At 33.3% G+C, this 16,334-nt stretch overlaps 9 protein-coding genes and 1 non-coding gene across 10 annotated transcripts; 8 read left to right on the forward strand and 2 right to left on the reverse strand.

Moving 5' to 3' along the window:
- Positions 1–2,245: 2,245 nt before the first annotated feature.
- PHYBLDRAFT_68387 (hypothetical protein) lies at positions 2,246–3,217 on the forward strand (the record flags this gene model as incomplete). Its single annotated transcript, XM_018441942.1, has 4 exons — positions 2,246–2,396; positions 2,460–2,600; positions 2,740–2,904; positions 2,976–3,217. 4 exons carry the CDS (start codon positions 2,246–2,248, stop codon positions 3,215–3,217), a joined length of 699 nt encoding a protein of 232 aa, XP_018296482.1.
- PHYBLDRAFT_157552 (hypothetical protein) lies at positions 3,201–3,912 on the forward strand. Its single transcript, XM_018433636.1, has one exon. The coding sequence runs from the start codon at positions 3,536–3,538 to the stop codon at positions 3,776–3,778; it is 243 nt and encodes an 80-aa protein (XP_018296483.1). The 5' UTR covers positions 3,201–3,535; the 3' UTR covers positions 3,779–3,912.
- Positions 3,913–4,237: 325 nt separating this feature from the next.
- Positions 4,238–4,917, forward strand: PHYBLDRAFT_157553 (hypothetical protein). The gene has a single exon (XM_018433637.1). It carries the CDS (start codon positions 4,520–4,522, stop codon positions 4,775–4,777), a length of 258 nt encoding a protein of 85 aa, XP_018296484.1. The 5' UTR covers positions 4,238–4,519; the 3' UTR covers positions 4,778–4,917.
- Positions 4,918–4,920: 3 nt separating this feature from the next.
- Positions 4,921–5,286, forward strand: PHYBLDRAFT_163553 (hypothetical protein; the record flags this gene model as incomplete). Its single annotated transcript, XM_018434828.1, has 1 exon — positions 4,921–5,286. The coding sequence occupies one exon, from the start codon at positions 4,921–4,923 to the stop codon at positions 5,284–5,286; it is 366 nt and encodes a 121-aa protein (XP_018296485.1).
- A 360-nt stretch (positions 5,287–5,646) lies between these two features.
- On the forward strand, positions 5,647–7,198 carry PHYBLDRAFT_73781 (hypothetical protein; the record flags this gene model as incomplete). Its single annotated transcript, XM_018442912.1, has 5 exons — positions 5,647–5,794; positions 5,859–5,900; positions 5,961–6,194; positions 6,316–6,982; positions 7,033–7,198. The coding sequence occupies 5 exons, from the start codon at positions 5,647–5,649 to the stop codon at positions 7,196–7,198; spliced, it is 1,257 nt and encodes a 418-aa protein (XP_018296486.1).
- Positions 7,199–8,279: 1,081 nt separating this feature from the next.
- PHYBLDRAFT_68389 (hypothetical protein) lies at positions 8,280–8,825 on the forward strand (the record flags this gene model as incomplete). Its single annotated transcript, XM_018441943.1, has 1 exon — positions 8,280–8,825. One exon carries the CDS (start codon positions 8,280–8,282, stop codon positions 8,823–8,825), a length of 546 nt encoding a protein of 181 aa, XP_018296487.1.
- Positions 8,826–8,978: 153 nt separating this feature from the next.
- On the reverse strand, positions 8,979–10,149 carry PHYBLDRAFT_163555 (hypothetical protein; the record flags this gene model as incomplete). The annotated part of the gene is made up of 4 exons (XM_018434829.1): positions 8,979–9,140; positions 9,231–9,416; positions 9,512–9,817; positions 9,874–10,149. The coding sequence occupies 4 exons, from the start codon at positions 10,147–10,149 to the stop codon at positions 8,979–8,981; spliced, it is 930 nt and encodes a 309-aa protein (XP_018296488.1).
- A 1,697-nt stretch (positions 10,150–11,846) lies between these two features.
- Positions 11,847–13,532, reverse strand: PHYBLDRAFT_163556 (hypothetical protein; the record flags this gene model as incomplete). The annotated part of the gene is made up of 7 exons (XM_018434830.1): positions 11,847–11,969; positions 12,066–12,180; positions 12,317–12,459; positions 12,520–12,720; positions 12,798–13,055; positions 13,114–13,384; positions 13,468–13,532. The coding sequence occupies 7 exons, from the start codon at positions 13,530–13,532 to the stop codon at positions 11,847–11,849; spliced, it is 1,176 nt and encodes a 391-aa protein (XP_018296489.1).
- A 1,936-nt stretch (positions 13,533–15,468) lies between these two features.
- PHYBLDRAFT_140527 (hypothetical protein) lies at positions 15,469–15,773 on the forward strand (the record flags this gene model as incomplete). Its single annotated transcript, XM_018430419.1, has 3 exons — positions 15,469–15,541; positions 15,617–15,652; positions 15,721–15,773. 3 exons carry the CDS (start codon positions 15,469–15,471, stop codon positions 15,771–15,773), a joined length of 162 nt encoding a protein of 53 aa, XP_018296490.1.
- PHYBLDRAFT_t52 lies at positions 15,602–15,673 on the forward strand. Its single transcript has one exon. It is a non-coding gene; the product is annotated as a tRNA-Glu (tRNA).
- Positions 15,774–16,334: the final 561 nt, after the last annotated feature.

The raw sequence follows: 16,334 nt of genomic DNA on the forward strand, positions 1-16,334 counted from the left end.
CTTTATTTATAAATAAAAAGTGTCTCTTTTTATAAGAAAACACAATCTGCTCTTATCATTACGTCTCAGTTTCTTAAGGCTTTCTTCCTTTACTATATTTGGTTATTAGAGTGTATTTACTGTTTATCTAGTGTTGGTGTTACAATTAGGACATCAAGTCATAAATTGTACTTCTTTAGCTCTTAGCTATCCTTTTCTCTTTTATACTAGAGCTTTAGAACTTTCTACTAAATTAGCTCCATATCGATCTGACATAGTTTACCCAGCAGTATGATATAATTATCTTAACAATCTTTAAAATATTATCTACAGTACTAACTGTAATAATTATTGGGCTGATTACTTAATTGTTTATATATATTTTATACTGACAAGATGATAGCTACTATGCTATCCTAATATGAGTATGTTCTTATATGTGATAAATCTAACATCTGAGTGTCTGGATTACCACAATACTTTTTCATTGTACTTATTGGTGTTTTGCTTTACAAATAGAAAAATTGCTTTCTATTCAGTCTCAATCACCATTGGAAAATCCAAAAAAATCATAAAATATAATTTTACTAGAATTACAAAGAATTCTGCAACGTCACTATACTGCCGGACAACCAAAATTTTGTTAAGAGCTGACAATTTATACAACACTCCATGTCAAATATGACACATGATATGTTTGTTTGTTGTGAATTGTAACAGTATCACTTGGCAAATAAATGTAATGTGACTTACAAAATACAAAAAGAAGAATACAATAAGAATAGAAAAGAATAGGTAATTTAACAGGTAAGAATTGGTGACAGACAGATAAAAAAGATAGGGAGAAAATAAAAATGAAAATTGTGATAACGACAAAGTTTGAGAGAGACAAAAAAGAGAAAACGGAGAAACAAAATATATGAAGATTGACAGACAACACTCTAAAGAACAAAGACACTGTATATGAATGAAGAATAATAATAAATAACAAACAGAAATAAATAAGATCAAGAATAGAATGATGATTTTGTTTATTGAAAAGGTTGTTTCTTTTATAAACAAAAATATTTGGTTAAAATAATTTTTTGAGAGAAAGAAAAGAAATTCAAGTGAAAAATATTATTACATATAACTGATATTGATAGTAGAAGTGGAATAGAAAAATATAGAGAGAATAAAATAAAAATATAGTAAAAATATAGTAATTGAATAAAGGTAAAGTAAAAATATAGTGAGATAGAATAGAAGTAAAGTAATAATATAATAACGATGTAGTGAACTAAAGTAAAAAATATAATAATAGTATAATAATAAAGTCTAATAAAAATTTAATAAAAAATATTATAAAAAAATATTGGCAATAAAGAAGTATATAAAATTAGGGGAAAGAAGTATAATTTTTAGTGGGTGACAGATGTTTCAGTGGTGATGATGTAGATGGGTATTCTACACTGCAAAAGACCACTGATTTTAGTTCCTGAAAACCTGCAAAAATTTTACTACAATTTTCGATTTTTAATTTTTTCAAATAATTTCTATTTTTTTTGTTGTGATTTCAGATCGCTCTTTTTTAGCTGTAAAATCACACTACCATCATTGTTTTTGGCCATAAAATTACAAAATTGGTTTTTTTCTCTATTATACACTTCTTTGATATAATTCTAAATTACACTGAAAAAACACTTATACAAAAGTTAATATAATATTTAATAAAAATTATATATATTCTGAAGGTTTCACTTGTTCTATTTCAAAATAAATCATTTAAATATTTTTTATGTATTATAAATGTGAATATAAGAACAAATATTTAATCAATATATTTCAAGGGAACGAGATAAAAGGTTGTGATTTTATTTTTACTGTGGCAATATTTTTGCGTGATTTTTCCCTTTGATATATGGAACTAAAATATCAGATTTTTTTATTTCACATGTTGTGAGAGGCGAATGTTTCATTTTTGGATTATTTTTCATCATGGTCGAATCATCGTCATATCAAATATTATAATTCTAAAAAAAGACTTTAAAAAAAATTGTGTACACTTTTAGTAATATACGCAGTATTTGACTTGGTTAATGACTTAACAATATATTAGTATAATTATGATTATATGTGCGGTAGATGTATCAAAGAATTACTTGGCATACTATAGTCATGGCATGAAGCAGTATTTTATCTATTTATAATTTTTTTTGGTATATAAAGACCTTAATCAAGATCTCTTAAAATCTATATAATTTTTTTATAATTTAAAACAATTGACATGTCCAATAATCAAAAGAAAGACAGTTATGTTATCTGCAAATGTCCAGACTATACAAAGTTGGATAGCTGTGGAAAGAAACAGAAGAGACAAAATGCACAACGACACTATGAGAAACATATAGTGCCTGTTGCCAAAGACGATGCAATGGGTAAATAACAAGAATAACTCGAGCTGTACATGTAAAATTAATATAAATTAATTCATAAAATAGATGTTCCTGAAGAACATTTTGACAACATGGAAGTAGATAGTATTGACAGTAACAATGACAATGATTATGATTACAAAAACGAAGGTGAAGGCGAATATGAAGATGAAAATGAAGAACAAAATATTGAATTTGATCAAGAAGGTAAGAAAATAAAATAAAATAAATGAACAAAATAATAATTGAAACTGATATAAATTTTTTTTATTTTTTATTTTTTATATGATTATAATTGTAATTATATTTTTATTTCTACATCTTTACAACAATTATTTCTTTCCAGTTGACTTACCTTTGTCCCAAGAAGAGTTCATCTTTACTGCCGAAGATACAATTACAGGAGCATTTGTGATTGATGGTGATGAGATTGAAGAAGGCAATACCAGTTTTGATTTTGAACAAGAAGAAAACTTTGGTGAGACCAGTGGGACCTTGATAGTAGAATCAGGTATGAATTAATATAGTATAGACAATTAATCAATATATTAATTTAAACTAACTTAACCTTTGTCTTCATAGTTTGTCCTTCGTCTTTTGATAACATGCTCTTGTATATCTGCTTTGTTGTAGTATTCATTGTCATATTTCACTTGATCTTTTTTGTGGAAAGCGGTGGATCGATTCTCATTGAATTATGTAATACTCTACTTTCTCTTTGTGATATGTCTGGTGCCCTTCCACTGACGATCAATAGCTTGAAGCATAAAACAGGATTTAATATGGCAACAGACGGAATGACAGTATACATTGCATGCTCATAATGTCATTTGATTTATCCTCCGGAAACAAGTCAAAGAGTCTGTACATTTAAGAAATTCTCTCAATCCACCATTTGCAACAACAATCTCTTTAAAGTGTCAACCAGAAATCGTTCTCTTCCAGCAATGGTATATCTATTCAACTCTCTGAAGTACGCCTTGCAATAAAAATTCTCCAAGCCAGATTTCGTGTCCAAGATCAATTTGTGGAGAAATCGTCAAATAATTGAAAACACCAAACTTGACATTTTTGATGGTGCAGTTTGGAGTGATATTAAAGACATCAATGGCAGACGGTTTGTTGATGATAGCCGATCTTTAATGTTGACTCTGAATATCGATTGGTTTCAGCCATTTGATGGACGAAAACATTCTAGTGGTGCAATATATCTCTCTATCAACAATCTCCCATGGAGTGAACGCCTTAAGTCTGAAAATGTCATTCTTGTTGGTATGATGCCTGGACTGAAGGAAGCAAGCACTGACAGCATAAATCATTACTTGAAGCTGCTCGTTGACAAATTGTTGGAGATGTACATTGGTGTAGAAATGACAGACTCATAAAACAGAAAGATTGTTATTTGTGCTGCATTGATGTGTGTTGCCTGTGATATTCCTGTCACTCGCAAAACCTCTGGATTTACTAGCCACATGAGCACATGCGCCGGTCACAAATGTCAACAACAATTCACGACTATAAAGAAGACCAGCAAGCTTGACTACTCTGGATTTAAGTATAGCAATTGGGTGAGATGCACAAAGACAATGAATCTGGAACACGCTGTCAGCTGGGCAAATGCATTGAACAATACTGAGCAAACACGCCTAGAAGAAGAAAAAGGCACTCGGTGGTCAGAGCTTCATTGGTTATCTTACTTTGACCCAGTCCGCTTTACAGTTATAGACCCAATGCATAACCTCTATCTTGGAACTGCAAAGCAAATGATTTGGATATGGCGCTAGTGTAACTACATCAATAAAAAGAATCAGTTAACTATGCAAGAGCTTGTCAATGATATTGTTGTACCTTGTGGATATGCGCGTATAACAAAGAAGATTGCCAATGGTTTTTCGTTCATGAAAGCTGACGAGTGGAAGTCGTAGTGCGTCATATACTCTCCATTTGTTCTGAAGCATGTGCTCCCAGCCAAGAATCTCGAAAACTGGATTTTGTTTGTTGATGCATGCCACTTACTCACAAAACCTTCAATCAATGACAAAGAAATAGACGAAGCCCACAGTAAACTCCAATTGTTTTGTACAAGATTTCAGACACTGTATGGAAAATCGGCTGTGACACCAAATATGCATCTACATCTTCATCTTGGTAAGTGTGTTCATGACTTTGGGCCAATTTATGCTTTCTGGTTATTCAGTTTCGAGAGATACAATGGTTTGTTGAAGAATATCAAAACAAATCAAAAAGGTGGCTTCGAATCAACAATGATGAAGAGATTTTTGGAGAGAACATACATTGGCAGCTTCTACAATCTTTCGTCAACCATCTTCCCCAGTTCGCAATTGACTTTCTGCATCGCATTTCAAATAGTCAAGATCAATTAGCAGCATTGCATCCATCTTCTACTGCCAGTACCTTTTCTCTGTCTGACTTTGTTGAATATTCGTTAAACCCTCGTCATTCTGCTTTGGGTTGTGAGCCATTGCCCCCTTCAGTGTTTCTGATTAAACTCGACTAAAGGATTATAATGTGCAAGGGACATTATGAATGTTTACTGGAGTTTTACAGACACGCGTATGACAGTCACAATCTTTTTGGCCATTATTCAAACTGCGAGTCTAATCAGATTTTTGTCAATAACCGAATTGAGAAAATGAAATGGATATCTCTTCTTGGACAGGAATACTCTTCTGGATCTTATTTCCGTGCCTATTATCTTGAGAATAACAGTGAAGATAAAGCATCGTTTCCTGGCTGTATACTGTATTTATTTCAACATTTGATAACCATCAACGAAACTGTCATCACCCATACTTTTGCGTTTGTTGAGTGGTACTCTAGTTATTCTTTGGGAAGTTACCAGCCAATGTTAAATGAAGGAATTGAGCTCTGAAATGAACCTTCTTCTGTACTTAATTATGAATGTATTATTCCAGTACATCGTTTATATTCACCAATCGCAATTGCTAAATATAGGTTTACCATAACACTGGAGAAATGACCCTGAATACCCTTGTGTGAAGGTTCATGGTTACATGTGGATATTTAGAGCAATTTTTCATCTCAGCATGTTTTTTGGTGTACATGTTCATAAAGTCATGTTGTAATTTTCTATTGGCTCGGATATAATAACCATCCAAGTTATTTTATCATTATTATTATTATTATTATTATTATTATAAAGTTTGAACAAATAAAGTAAATGTAACACTTGTTTTCCTTTTATCTTAACATTTATAACAAAATAAACACCATGTCCTCTACTTCTGAACTTTATAATAAGAAGTGCTATTGCACAAAATGCAGCGATAATCAACAAGGCTACAGCTTTGTTTCTACACGAACCCTCCAGCGTCACAATAAAAGAGCAAGATATGAAGGCATGGAAAGAAGTGAAAGAAGTATGTTTTGTTTTTCATTTTCATTTTCATTTTGGTTATTTTATATAATGTTTTATTTCAATAGATGTATCTGTTCAAAGAAATCTCATGGATATTGATTTTGAAAGTAAGAAACGTTAATTGTGATAAAAAGAGAAGTAAACTAAAAATTGAATTCTATATGTAGCTACATCAAACCAACAAACCGGACCCATGGAAGCAATGGGCGGTCAGACCAACTCGCCTGTTTGGGAAGGAGCCCCAATTTCTGACGATGAGGTTGCTTTTAGCAATGAGTCGAATGGCGAAAGCAGTGATGGTGATGAAAATGACAATGACGAAGAAAGCAATGGCGGTGAAGAAAGTGAAGACAATGAAGAGAATATTGTTGAGATTGAAGTCGAAGAATTCGATACTGAAGGTCAGTCCGTGTTAATTAACTAATAAGAAAAGAACCAAAAAAATTCAAGGAAAAGAACCAAAAAAGAAAAATCTGAAAAAAGGGGGGGTGTTAATTTTTTTTGTTTTTTTTTTTACAATAGATCCTTTTGCCACCCCAAATATGCCTGAAAATCCGGTACACAGGTTCATTGCTACTTTTGTGGTAATGTTTGCTTCCCGCTATGTGGTCAATAAGGGCGCTGTTGTCTTGATCGAGTTCATCAACAAGCTCTTGTCGATTTACGAGCAGGATTTCCAATTGCCCGTGAGTCTTTCTGGTCTCCAAAGCATGACAGGATTCTCAGCCATGACAAAAGGGATTAAGAGATTTGTCGTGTGTCAGGATTGCCACAAGGTGTATGAGGAAAGTGTACCTGCTCCTTTGAATTGTGATTTCGTAAAGCTTGGTGCACATACCGCCTGTAATTGCAAATTAATGGTCCAATCATTGTTTGGTGGTTTGGTCGCAAAGAAGTCTTATGTATATCAGTCTCTCACACGTGCTCTTAAAATTCTTTTCCTCCGTCCCGATTTCGAGCAAAAGATCATGCACTGGAACCAAGAATTCAAGATCACTGATACATTGTGTGATGTTTACGATGGTGAAGCCTGGACTGATTTGAAGGACAATGACGATGAAATTTTTGTTGAGCATCCTCGTTCATTGATGCTGACATTAAACATCGACTGGTTCCAGCCTTTCGATGGTACTAGCTATTCCTGCGGTGCTATCTACCTGGTGATTAACAACCTGCCTAGAAGTGAGCGGTTTAAAGCAGAAAATACAATCCTTGTTGGCCTCATGCCCGGACCAAAAGAGCCAAAATCAGAAGAGATCAATCATTATCTCAAGCCATTAGTCGACGAAATGATACAGCTCTATCTTGGAATACAGATACCCACCTACCAGCAAACAGACGGTGCAACAGTTCGTGCAGCCTTATTGATGGTTGCATGCGATATACCTGCTGCCAGAAAGACTAGTGGGTTCACCGCGCACAACAGCACATGCGCCTGTTACAAATGCGACAATCAATTTTCTCGTCTACCAGGCACTTCTTCTGTCGATTTCCGTGGATTTGATTGTGACCAGTGGCGCCATCGAAGTGATAGAGCAAACCGTGTGCATGCTGAGGAGTGGAATAGTGCGAGTACACCCTCAGAAAGGCAGCAGCTGGAGGTCGAATATGGTGTTCGATGGTCGCAGTTGTATCGCCTTGGATACTTTGATCTAGTACGTGGAACGATCATTGATCCCATGCATAATCTTTTTCTGGGAACACCAAAGAGAATGATTGAAACATGGACAAAAATGAAAAAAATGAAAAACAATGATCTGCTTGCAATGCAGACAGTTGCAGCAACGATGATATTGCCCAGCGACTATACCAAGCTGAAAACGAAGATAGGAAAGGGCTTTTCCCACATGAAAGCAGATGAGTGGAAGTCTTGGGTATTGGTGTACTCTCCCGTGCTTCTAAAACCAGTTCTTCCGTCCAATATGTTCAATGGCTGGATGCACTATGTAAAAGCATGCCATATACTTGTAAAGCCGTCAATCAGTTTCATCGAAATAGACCAAGCACACAGATATCTACAAGAATTCTGTCAATCTTGTGAAGATACATATGAACCAAAAGTCCTCACCTGCAACATGCACCTGCACCTCCATCTTCATGACACAATTCGTGATTTTGGACCCGTGTATGGCTATTGGCTCTTTGGTTTTGAGAGATACAATGGTTTGTTAAAGAATAACAAGACAAACAGAAAAGACGGGTTTGAAACAACCTATATGACAAAATTCACTGCAGACGCATACAAAGCTGATTACGTACGAAATACGTTATCATGTCCAAGCCTCATTCCATTCCTTCCTCTTTTCGAAAAACTTACCTCTACGACCGCACCTATAACGACCTATGCCACTTATGCTCCAACCAACCAACAACCTTTCCGACTGCAACAATTTGTAGACTCATCCTTAAGTCGAGCAGCACCTATCAAAGGCAATGAACCACTCCCCCCATCCACCTTTCCTTTACAGTCCTTAAAAGAATCAACAATGAGTGATATTGATTATCCTCAATTGTTAGATTATTATAAAATCGCCTATTCCATGCCCAATCTCATTTCTTACCACGATGCCAGATTGTCACAATATTTTGTAAATAACCGAATCACAAAATTGAAATCAATTGATCTCCTTGGCCAAACATATATTGGGAACAACAGTTCTGGTAAGCGCGGGTCACTCGTTCAAGCTTTCTTCCGTAGCAGCAATGGCCGAACTTCAAGCCTATATACCGGACAAATTCAGTATCTTTTTATACATTCATTTACTCTGCCTCCTCATCCAAACCACCGAGCATCAACATTACATCAAGACCAGCATGTTTTTGCATACATCCGATGGTATAGTTCGACAAATGACAATGAACACAGAGATGAAGGTATTGCAATCTGCTTGCCAGAATTCTCCGCTGATAATTATCACAGCATCTTGCCTGTACATCGCATACACTTAGAGGTCGCAACTGCTGTAGATGTAACTGATATGAACGAAGAAAGAATGCTGGTCATTCCTATGCCAAAAAAATACTATGCCTGAAGCCTTTATGAATAATTATGCACTATGATTTTTTATGAGAATAATTAAATAAAAAACAAAGAACAAGTAATGCCTCTTTATGCATTTTTTTGGTTATTTAAAGTATAAGACGTTATGAATGAAGAAAAAAAGAACAAAAAATATAAACTTTATTTAGGGCCCGTTTCTAAGAGCCCACTGAGGAAACTGTGACGCAATTGCATCAGGGACTGGTCCTTCAACGGTTTCGCCAAAAGCACGTGACAGCAATTGATGGCTATTTAAGCCTAAATCAGCTACCACTTTGTTGTCAACAAGTGTGATGAAGTGGTTGTACTATATTAAAGACATTAATATTTTATTCAGTATAATACAATATAATATATTAACTAAATTAAATATTTCAACTTTCAAAAAACTAAGTACCTCATCACTTCTCCAACCTGGACGACGAAGACGAAGCCCACTATAAGAAACATGAGGCGAAGTGCCATCGTCTGACTCACCAACAGACATAGCCTCTTCTATAATGAGACCAGAGCAATCTCTTTTCATCTCGTCATCAATAGCAGTCTTGTTAGACTGGTACGCTGTTTTGCGACGTTTCAAGTGCTGTTGAAAATATTAAATTAGTTTTCTTTTTTTGCTTTAAATTAATGACTTAGATAAGAATTATTCAAATAATAAATAAATAAAGTATAACTTACCTCCTTTTCGCGGCTACTCCTTCTGTTGCGAGCATTGTCTGACTTCTTTTTAGCCTGAGACTTATTAGCTGCACGCTTTCTGCTAGTGAAGTTCGTGTAGACAAAGTCACGAACATCACTTTTTCTCAGTCCTGCTCCTACGAAATTTCTTTCCAAGTAGGCAACGAGGTTTTCTGTCAGCTCAGTGTTTGGCGACTGGTTGAAGTTGACAGCCGTGTTCCACCTTGGCTTGCCATTGTTGGCTTGAATTTCAGCCAAATGTTTTGACTTGAACTTAGGGTCCCACAAATGCTCCCGAAGAAGTCTCTATTGAATCTTGGTAAGTTATTAAAGATATAATTTACTATATGTATGATACATACATAGGCTTTTGTTTTGTTGACTGATTTTGCATCAGAAGCCATGGTGGGAGAACCAGCTACATTCATTTCCATGCTCACAGGAGCAACAGCATGCACTAAAGCCATCGGCTGACTCTGCAAAACAGCAGATACAGGAGTGTTCGAAGTTTTTGCTTTGATATCAGCAACATCTTTCATGACAGTGGTCATGTCACGACGCAAGATGGCAAGAGAGTTTGTCATCTCTCTCTCAGCAGGAGTGCGTCGAGTGGGATAGCTTTCATTTTGGTTAGACATATTCTATTAATTTAAAAATATAAGTTCAAATATGTATTAACTGTTAATGCTTTTATATTCTTTGAATAAATTTCTATTATACACTACAATTATATTTATTATCAAACATACCAAAATAAAAGACAGAAAAAGATGGGGAGATAGAGAGAGAAAGTGTGAGTATAAGTAAGAATAATTGTAAGAGTGCGTGAGCAAGGGTGAGTAAGATTGTAGCAAAAACGTATATTTATATTTCCAAAAAAAAAAGGATGTCTAGTCTTGATTGATCTTGGTTAAAAGAATATATCTAAAGTAACTTCTTGTACACACACTGTGTAAATTGATACAAAGATTGCTTTTAGATACTACACCATTATATCTATTATGCTTTTTGGATATTTTTTTTGAGTTTCATTTTTTTTAATTACCTATTTTGTTTTTTTTTGTATTTTATTTACTTATTTTTTTTATTTTTCCATATTTTTCCATATTTTTCCTTATCGACCATTTTCTTTTCTTTTCTTTCTCTTTCTGATTTTTGTTATAACTGTGAATTTTACTGGTAAGATACATTCTTCTTAAAAATACTTCTGTACAGACAACAACAAGATTAACACATTCTGTTGTCATAGATACATATATACTCTCTTAGTGTTTTACTATATTCGCAAACTTTTTTGGTAACATATCTTCTTTTTTTTTAAAGCAATTCTTTTCTTCAAATGTAACTAAATAATAATTATTATTTCAGTTGTCATAGATACTAGCGTGTTTTTTCCTTCTGATGTATTCTCTTTACAATGGCCATCCGGATTAGTCCAGGTTAGTAACTATACTTCATGTCATCATCCTATAAAATTATTCTGACTTTTCTCCTTTTTTATAGACAATATCGCCAAAAATATTCCCTACAATTAAACAAGACCATCAACACGGTAATATTTTATTTTTTATTTACTTTTAATATTTATCTGACAGAATATAATTTTTATTACAGATGAATGTTCATCTGCCAAACACGCAATTAATCAAGAACCTCTATCTCTTGGCGCCGTCATTGACATGGTAAGACTTCTTCTTTTATTCTCTTAATATGTATGATAGTATTATTTATACTGTATATTAATATATGTTTTTTACTAAAGGTTATATCAACTCTTGACAAGTACTATCTAGGTCTACAAATAAATCGACTTTCTTCGGGTACGTTCATTACATATTCTGTCACCCAATTCACTCAAACTAACTTCTCTATATTATTTTCATTGTTAAAGAAATTATACTTGACGCCATGCCTCGAACTCTCAAAGTTTTATTTTTATCTTCTTCAGTCATTATATTGTATGTATCCTCAAATTAATATATCACTCACAACATGTAAATATTTAAATACACATCTAACTTCTCTTCTATTATGTTAAATAGTATCTGTGCCAAAGATAACTACTGAATATGAGGGTTTACAAACATTATATATAAAGCACTGCTTGATTTGAGTCATATGAAGGATACCGGTGAAGACGGCCCGAGGCATATAATATTATTCCAATACTATCAACCTAGAATCATTCTATTTTTTCTAATAAATACAAAAATAAACTATAATTCAAACCAATAATAATTGAATATCAAGTAATTGGGGGAGCAGATAATCTATGACCTCATAATAAAGAGTGTTAATGATTGGCTTATAAGCAATAAAATGTCCATGGTTCTAACTATTCACCCAGGGATAGTTCAACAATACACATGCGACGTAGTCCCTGATTATTAACCTTTAACATGGAAACAGATTGTATTACAGCAAAAAACAAAGTTTGAAATAAAGTTTTCTTGGTACTCTATTATATACAAAGATATAAAATTACTATTGACCCCAACTTCACTAGTGCTATCGAACTTTACACTTGTAGATAGCAGGTCTGTGCACATGTAACCAGATCAGCTTTGGTACCAGTGGAAATAGGCAAAACCCCACTGTAAAATACGGAATATTCACAATAGTATGCCTGAATTTCCCCGTGTGTATTTATTGTTATTTTTCCAGTGTAACTAGTGAATTTAAACGTTTAGCAATCCCTTTACCCCAAAAAATAGAAGCTTAAATAATATTAATAAAATACCACTTTGCACTCTTTTATCAATTTATTAGAAAATGTTTGATTTATTGTCTTATTGTTTTTTTGACCATGATGGCAGCTTGTTTGCCTTGGTCTTGCTAAGCTGCTTATCTCTTATTCCTTTAAATTTATGCTCGAACGAATGGGTATTATTTTTCTTATCATGAGCTGCCTCATAATCCGCATCAAGTTCATCAACGAACCTATCTCCCTATATGTCAATGTAAGTATTATTACATACCATCCAAAAAAATAGTTTTTTGTACTATACCTCTTCGCTTCTCCAGCTTGGGCAGAATCTCCAAAAAAAACTCTTTTCTGAGGACGAATTCTGTTCCTCTTCTTCTCTTTTGTCATCACTCTCAAGGTCTGACATGTAATCAGCATGGAGAATACTGTCAACATTCTCTCCAAAGCTGTTTACAAAGTGTGCCCAATTGGCTTTCAAGGCAGATTGTCTTCTTTCACACAACTATATATAAATATATAATATTTCTAATTTAATATCACATCTAGTATATTGTGTACGTATGTTTTTTATCTTTACACATTGCTGACAAAGACAGGCCTGTCAATTCTCTTCCTGCTTCTTTTCTCCTGTTTTTTTTCTTGCAACTTTCTGTTGCCAATGTGCCGCACAATCTTAGTTCGAAGAGTTGGCAAGTCCACCTTTTTCCTCTCTTCTTGACAATGAAGGTAATTGGTAACAGACTTCAGAACGAGTCTGTTTCCCTCACTGTTTTTATTTTCATTGGTATTGTATTGGTCATACAATTTCTCTTCACTCAAATAATCGCGCAACAATTGCTATAATATAAATGTATATTAAATTCTATCTACATAAAAACATATTATGATTACTTACATCCAATGTTGGTTGATGTCCAGGCAACATGTCTTTCTCAACTGCTATACTAGTAGTGGCTTCGGCTTTCTCAGAAGATGTGTTCTTCAAAACAGTGTTTAAGACATCATTCATGGTATCAAGTTTCTCATACACATCATAGATGTTACAAGTTCTACCCGACAAATCACCTTCAAGATTCAACCGAGCTCTCTTTAGTGCTAGTGGTCTTTGATTGCTCACTGTTCTCTGTGAGTGTTGCAACATTATTATCCTTATATCATTGGTATTTCTTGGTGGGTTTTTTTTGATTTTTATAAAAAACGAAAATAAAATTAATATAAGAAAATTGAAGACTGCCTGGTTTTAATCTACCTTCCCACAGAAGGTTTTTCACCAAAAGCATTGTTAACTGAATTGTTATTGAGATTTCTTGACATTGTGAATAATAAGAATAGCTTGTTTTTTTTTAAATCCAAAGGGTCTATTTATATTATGTTTAATTTTGACTTTAAGTTTTATTCTTTCTCAGAGAACATCATGATCTATTACGTAACAAGAACAGCTTTGAATGTTTCCACTCTTGTTGTGAGTATTCTATGTGTTTCTTTAATTTAATTTTCAATCCATGTTTTATTCTTATATTATGTATTAGTATTTGAATAATATGATTTTATACTATACTCTGTTTTTCATATGTATTAGCTGCTGGCATAGTGCAACTACGTTTTCTTTCAATTCTAAGTTACAGACAAAAATTATTTTTTGATTTATTTATTTTTAAAAAAAATCTCAAATTCGTATTTAATAGAATAACAGTGTCCCTCTTTTTTATTTTCTCTTTCTTTAACCTGCTCTTCTCGTTTTGTCTCTTTTTATATGTCTTGGTAAGCTTACTCTTAAGATCTCAACTTTTATTAATACTTTTGGCTTTTAGAATCATCTTAATATATATTAGATAAACAATACACTCAACAAACATTCAAAACAGTACAGATAATAAACAATCTCCTAACCAAAATGAAACATCTTGCTGACTAAATATCTTTTATTTTTAAAATGATAGGGCTTCTACCCATTTTGTAATAAAAGATGTTTTGCTCTTGACACTATATACTTTCTGGTATGTTCAGTCTATGAAAAAATAATATATATATAACTCAACTTAAATAATGTAACTTATCAATTCTTCTTTTCAGATAAATATGTCACACCTTTTTTTCAAGACATACTGGTTTGCCCCCTTTTGCAAATGTATGTCTATAATATGTAAGTAATTCAAGTGCCTTTACAATCAAAGCATACATATTAATAAAGTTGTTTATTTTATTTCTTGCTTTTTATTTAAAAGAAAATATCAATCAAACAGATTTTTATTCTATTGCGAGATTTGTTATGAACTCCTATAAATGATCTAGTAAGTATGTTATTTCATTTTATTTCATAAAAAACCTGTATTAATACTTCTGTATCTTTTTTTGCTCTAAGCTAATGTAGTTCCAAACAAACGTATTCTCCAAGAAAATACCAAGAATTTCATTTTCAGTTAAAGAAGTGTAAAACCAAAAAACATGCTAAATATATGAAACCGATAAGGTAGGGAAGTATAGTATAAGTCAGATCATCCAATGTATTCAAGTCATCCAATAAATGAAAGTATAACATGTATACAAGTCGTACTATTTGGATACACACTTTTAAAGAAGTATTAGTAGTCCATATTAAATAGCTAAATACATTTTCCAATCATTCAAAAATTAATAAAAACTATTTTTTCCATGAGATTCTATTTCAAATGCGTCATCTCTTGATGATGTCAACAAGATCTATTTAAGTTTTTTTTTATAATCATTCATTTGAATGCTGGTTCCTGTCAGATTTCAGACTGATTCTAGGTTGATTTTATTGAGGTCTATCCAATAATATCATATAATTAAAGCAAATAAAAATTTTTAAGAGGTAGAGAGTTCAAAGCCAATTCTATAACAAGTAGGGTTTAGGTACGGTTTGAAGTTATGGGTGAATATATAACCAGAATTACAGACAATTATAACATTTCAAGAAAAGGGGAAATTATAACTCTCAATTTATCTATTGATTTTAGTATCTATAATCTCATCATTTGGTTAATTAAATGAACTAATTTTTGTAATAGATACCAAACTATAATTGAACATAAACCACTGATTTTTGGAGGATTTAAACAAAAATTAAGCTACTTAAATTGGTTATCTTTTGCAGTGCTAATTATTAAGAAACAGAATAAAATTGGGGATTTGAGTATAAGGAGTATCTGAAAAAAGATTTCCCAAGAACCCTGGGGGACCACTCCTGTCCCTTGAGACACGTCACTTAGTCAACTCACCGTCGACGTCAATGTCCACGAGTCCAGTACTACCCCTCATGGCTCACCGCTGGATCAAATCACTGAAGGAACCCACCGTCCGGTGTCTATCACCAGAAACAAATGAACGGCTAATTTGCCTTTACTACACGTACTAATATAACTTCCTCAATGGTCTAGTGGTTATGATCCGTCGCTTTCACCGTCGTGACCGGGGTTCGATTCCCCGTTGGGGAAAATTTATTTTGATAGTTTTATTGTTTCTAATTTTACTGTCGTGCCAGAATTCTTGTCAGCTAATCAGGATGACGATTGCACAGATTTCTCCGATTTCTGAAGGTTTATGGAATTGTAAAGCTCTGAATTCAAACTCTGCCCCTTTCTTACAGGTACCTACTTATTTCCTTGTGCGCCGAGTTTAAATTACTTGGGGGGTCTACTTTTTTATGTTGCAAGGGACTTTAAATTATAATAATATGTAGAAGCAGTGACAGCTTTCACCACAGCAGATTTTTTTGTGTAATCTTGTTCCTTAAAAGGATTCTTGTATACAGGGCGAATTTTGCCCATAACAGGAAATTCATTTTTTTTGGGGGACTGAAAAGTGGGGGGATGGGGGGACTACTCTCGGCCAATAGATTTCGATTAAAAAATGTACTGCACAATTTCAAAAATGGTTCAAATTTTTAATTTGTTTCAAATAATTTTGGGTTATAAAAAATTTATTTTTTATTTTCAAAAAAAATTAGGCTAAAAAAAAGCTTGACTGGACCATAAAATCCACAGGCAGTAGCACACCAGTATATCCATACCACTAGAAACACTAGTAGTATAACTGTTTGTACTTATGTCTGTAAATTATGCAATTGGTTTGCTGCAAACTACTATATCTAGCTAA

This window comes from Phycomyces blakesleeanus, assembly GCF_001638985.1.
Source record: "Phycomyces blakesleeanus NRRL 1555(-) unplaced genomic scaffold PHYBLscaffold_3, whole genome shotgun sequence".
Classification (NCBI taxonomy): domain Eukaryota; kingdom Fungi; phylum Mucoromycota; class Mucoromycetes; order Mucorales; family Phycomycetaceae; genus Phycomyces; species Phycomyces blakesleeanus.

Bases quoted from the DNA above. Each gene is read 5' to 3' on its own strand.
- PHYBLDRAFT_157553 (XM_018433637.1), top strand. From the start codon at position 4,520: ATGCATCTACATCTTCATCTTGGTAAGTGTGTTCATGACTTTGGGCCA.
- PHYBLDRAFT_157552 (XM_018433636.1), top strand. From the start codon at position 3,536: ATGTTGACTCTGAATATCGATTGGTTTCAGCCATTTGATGGACGAAAA.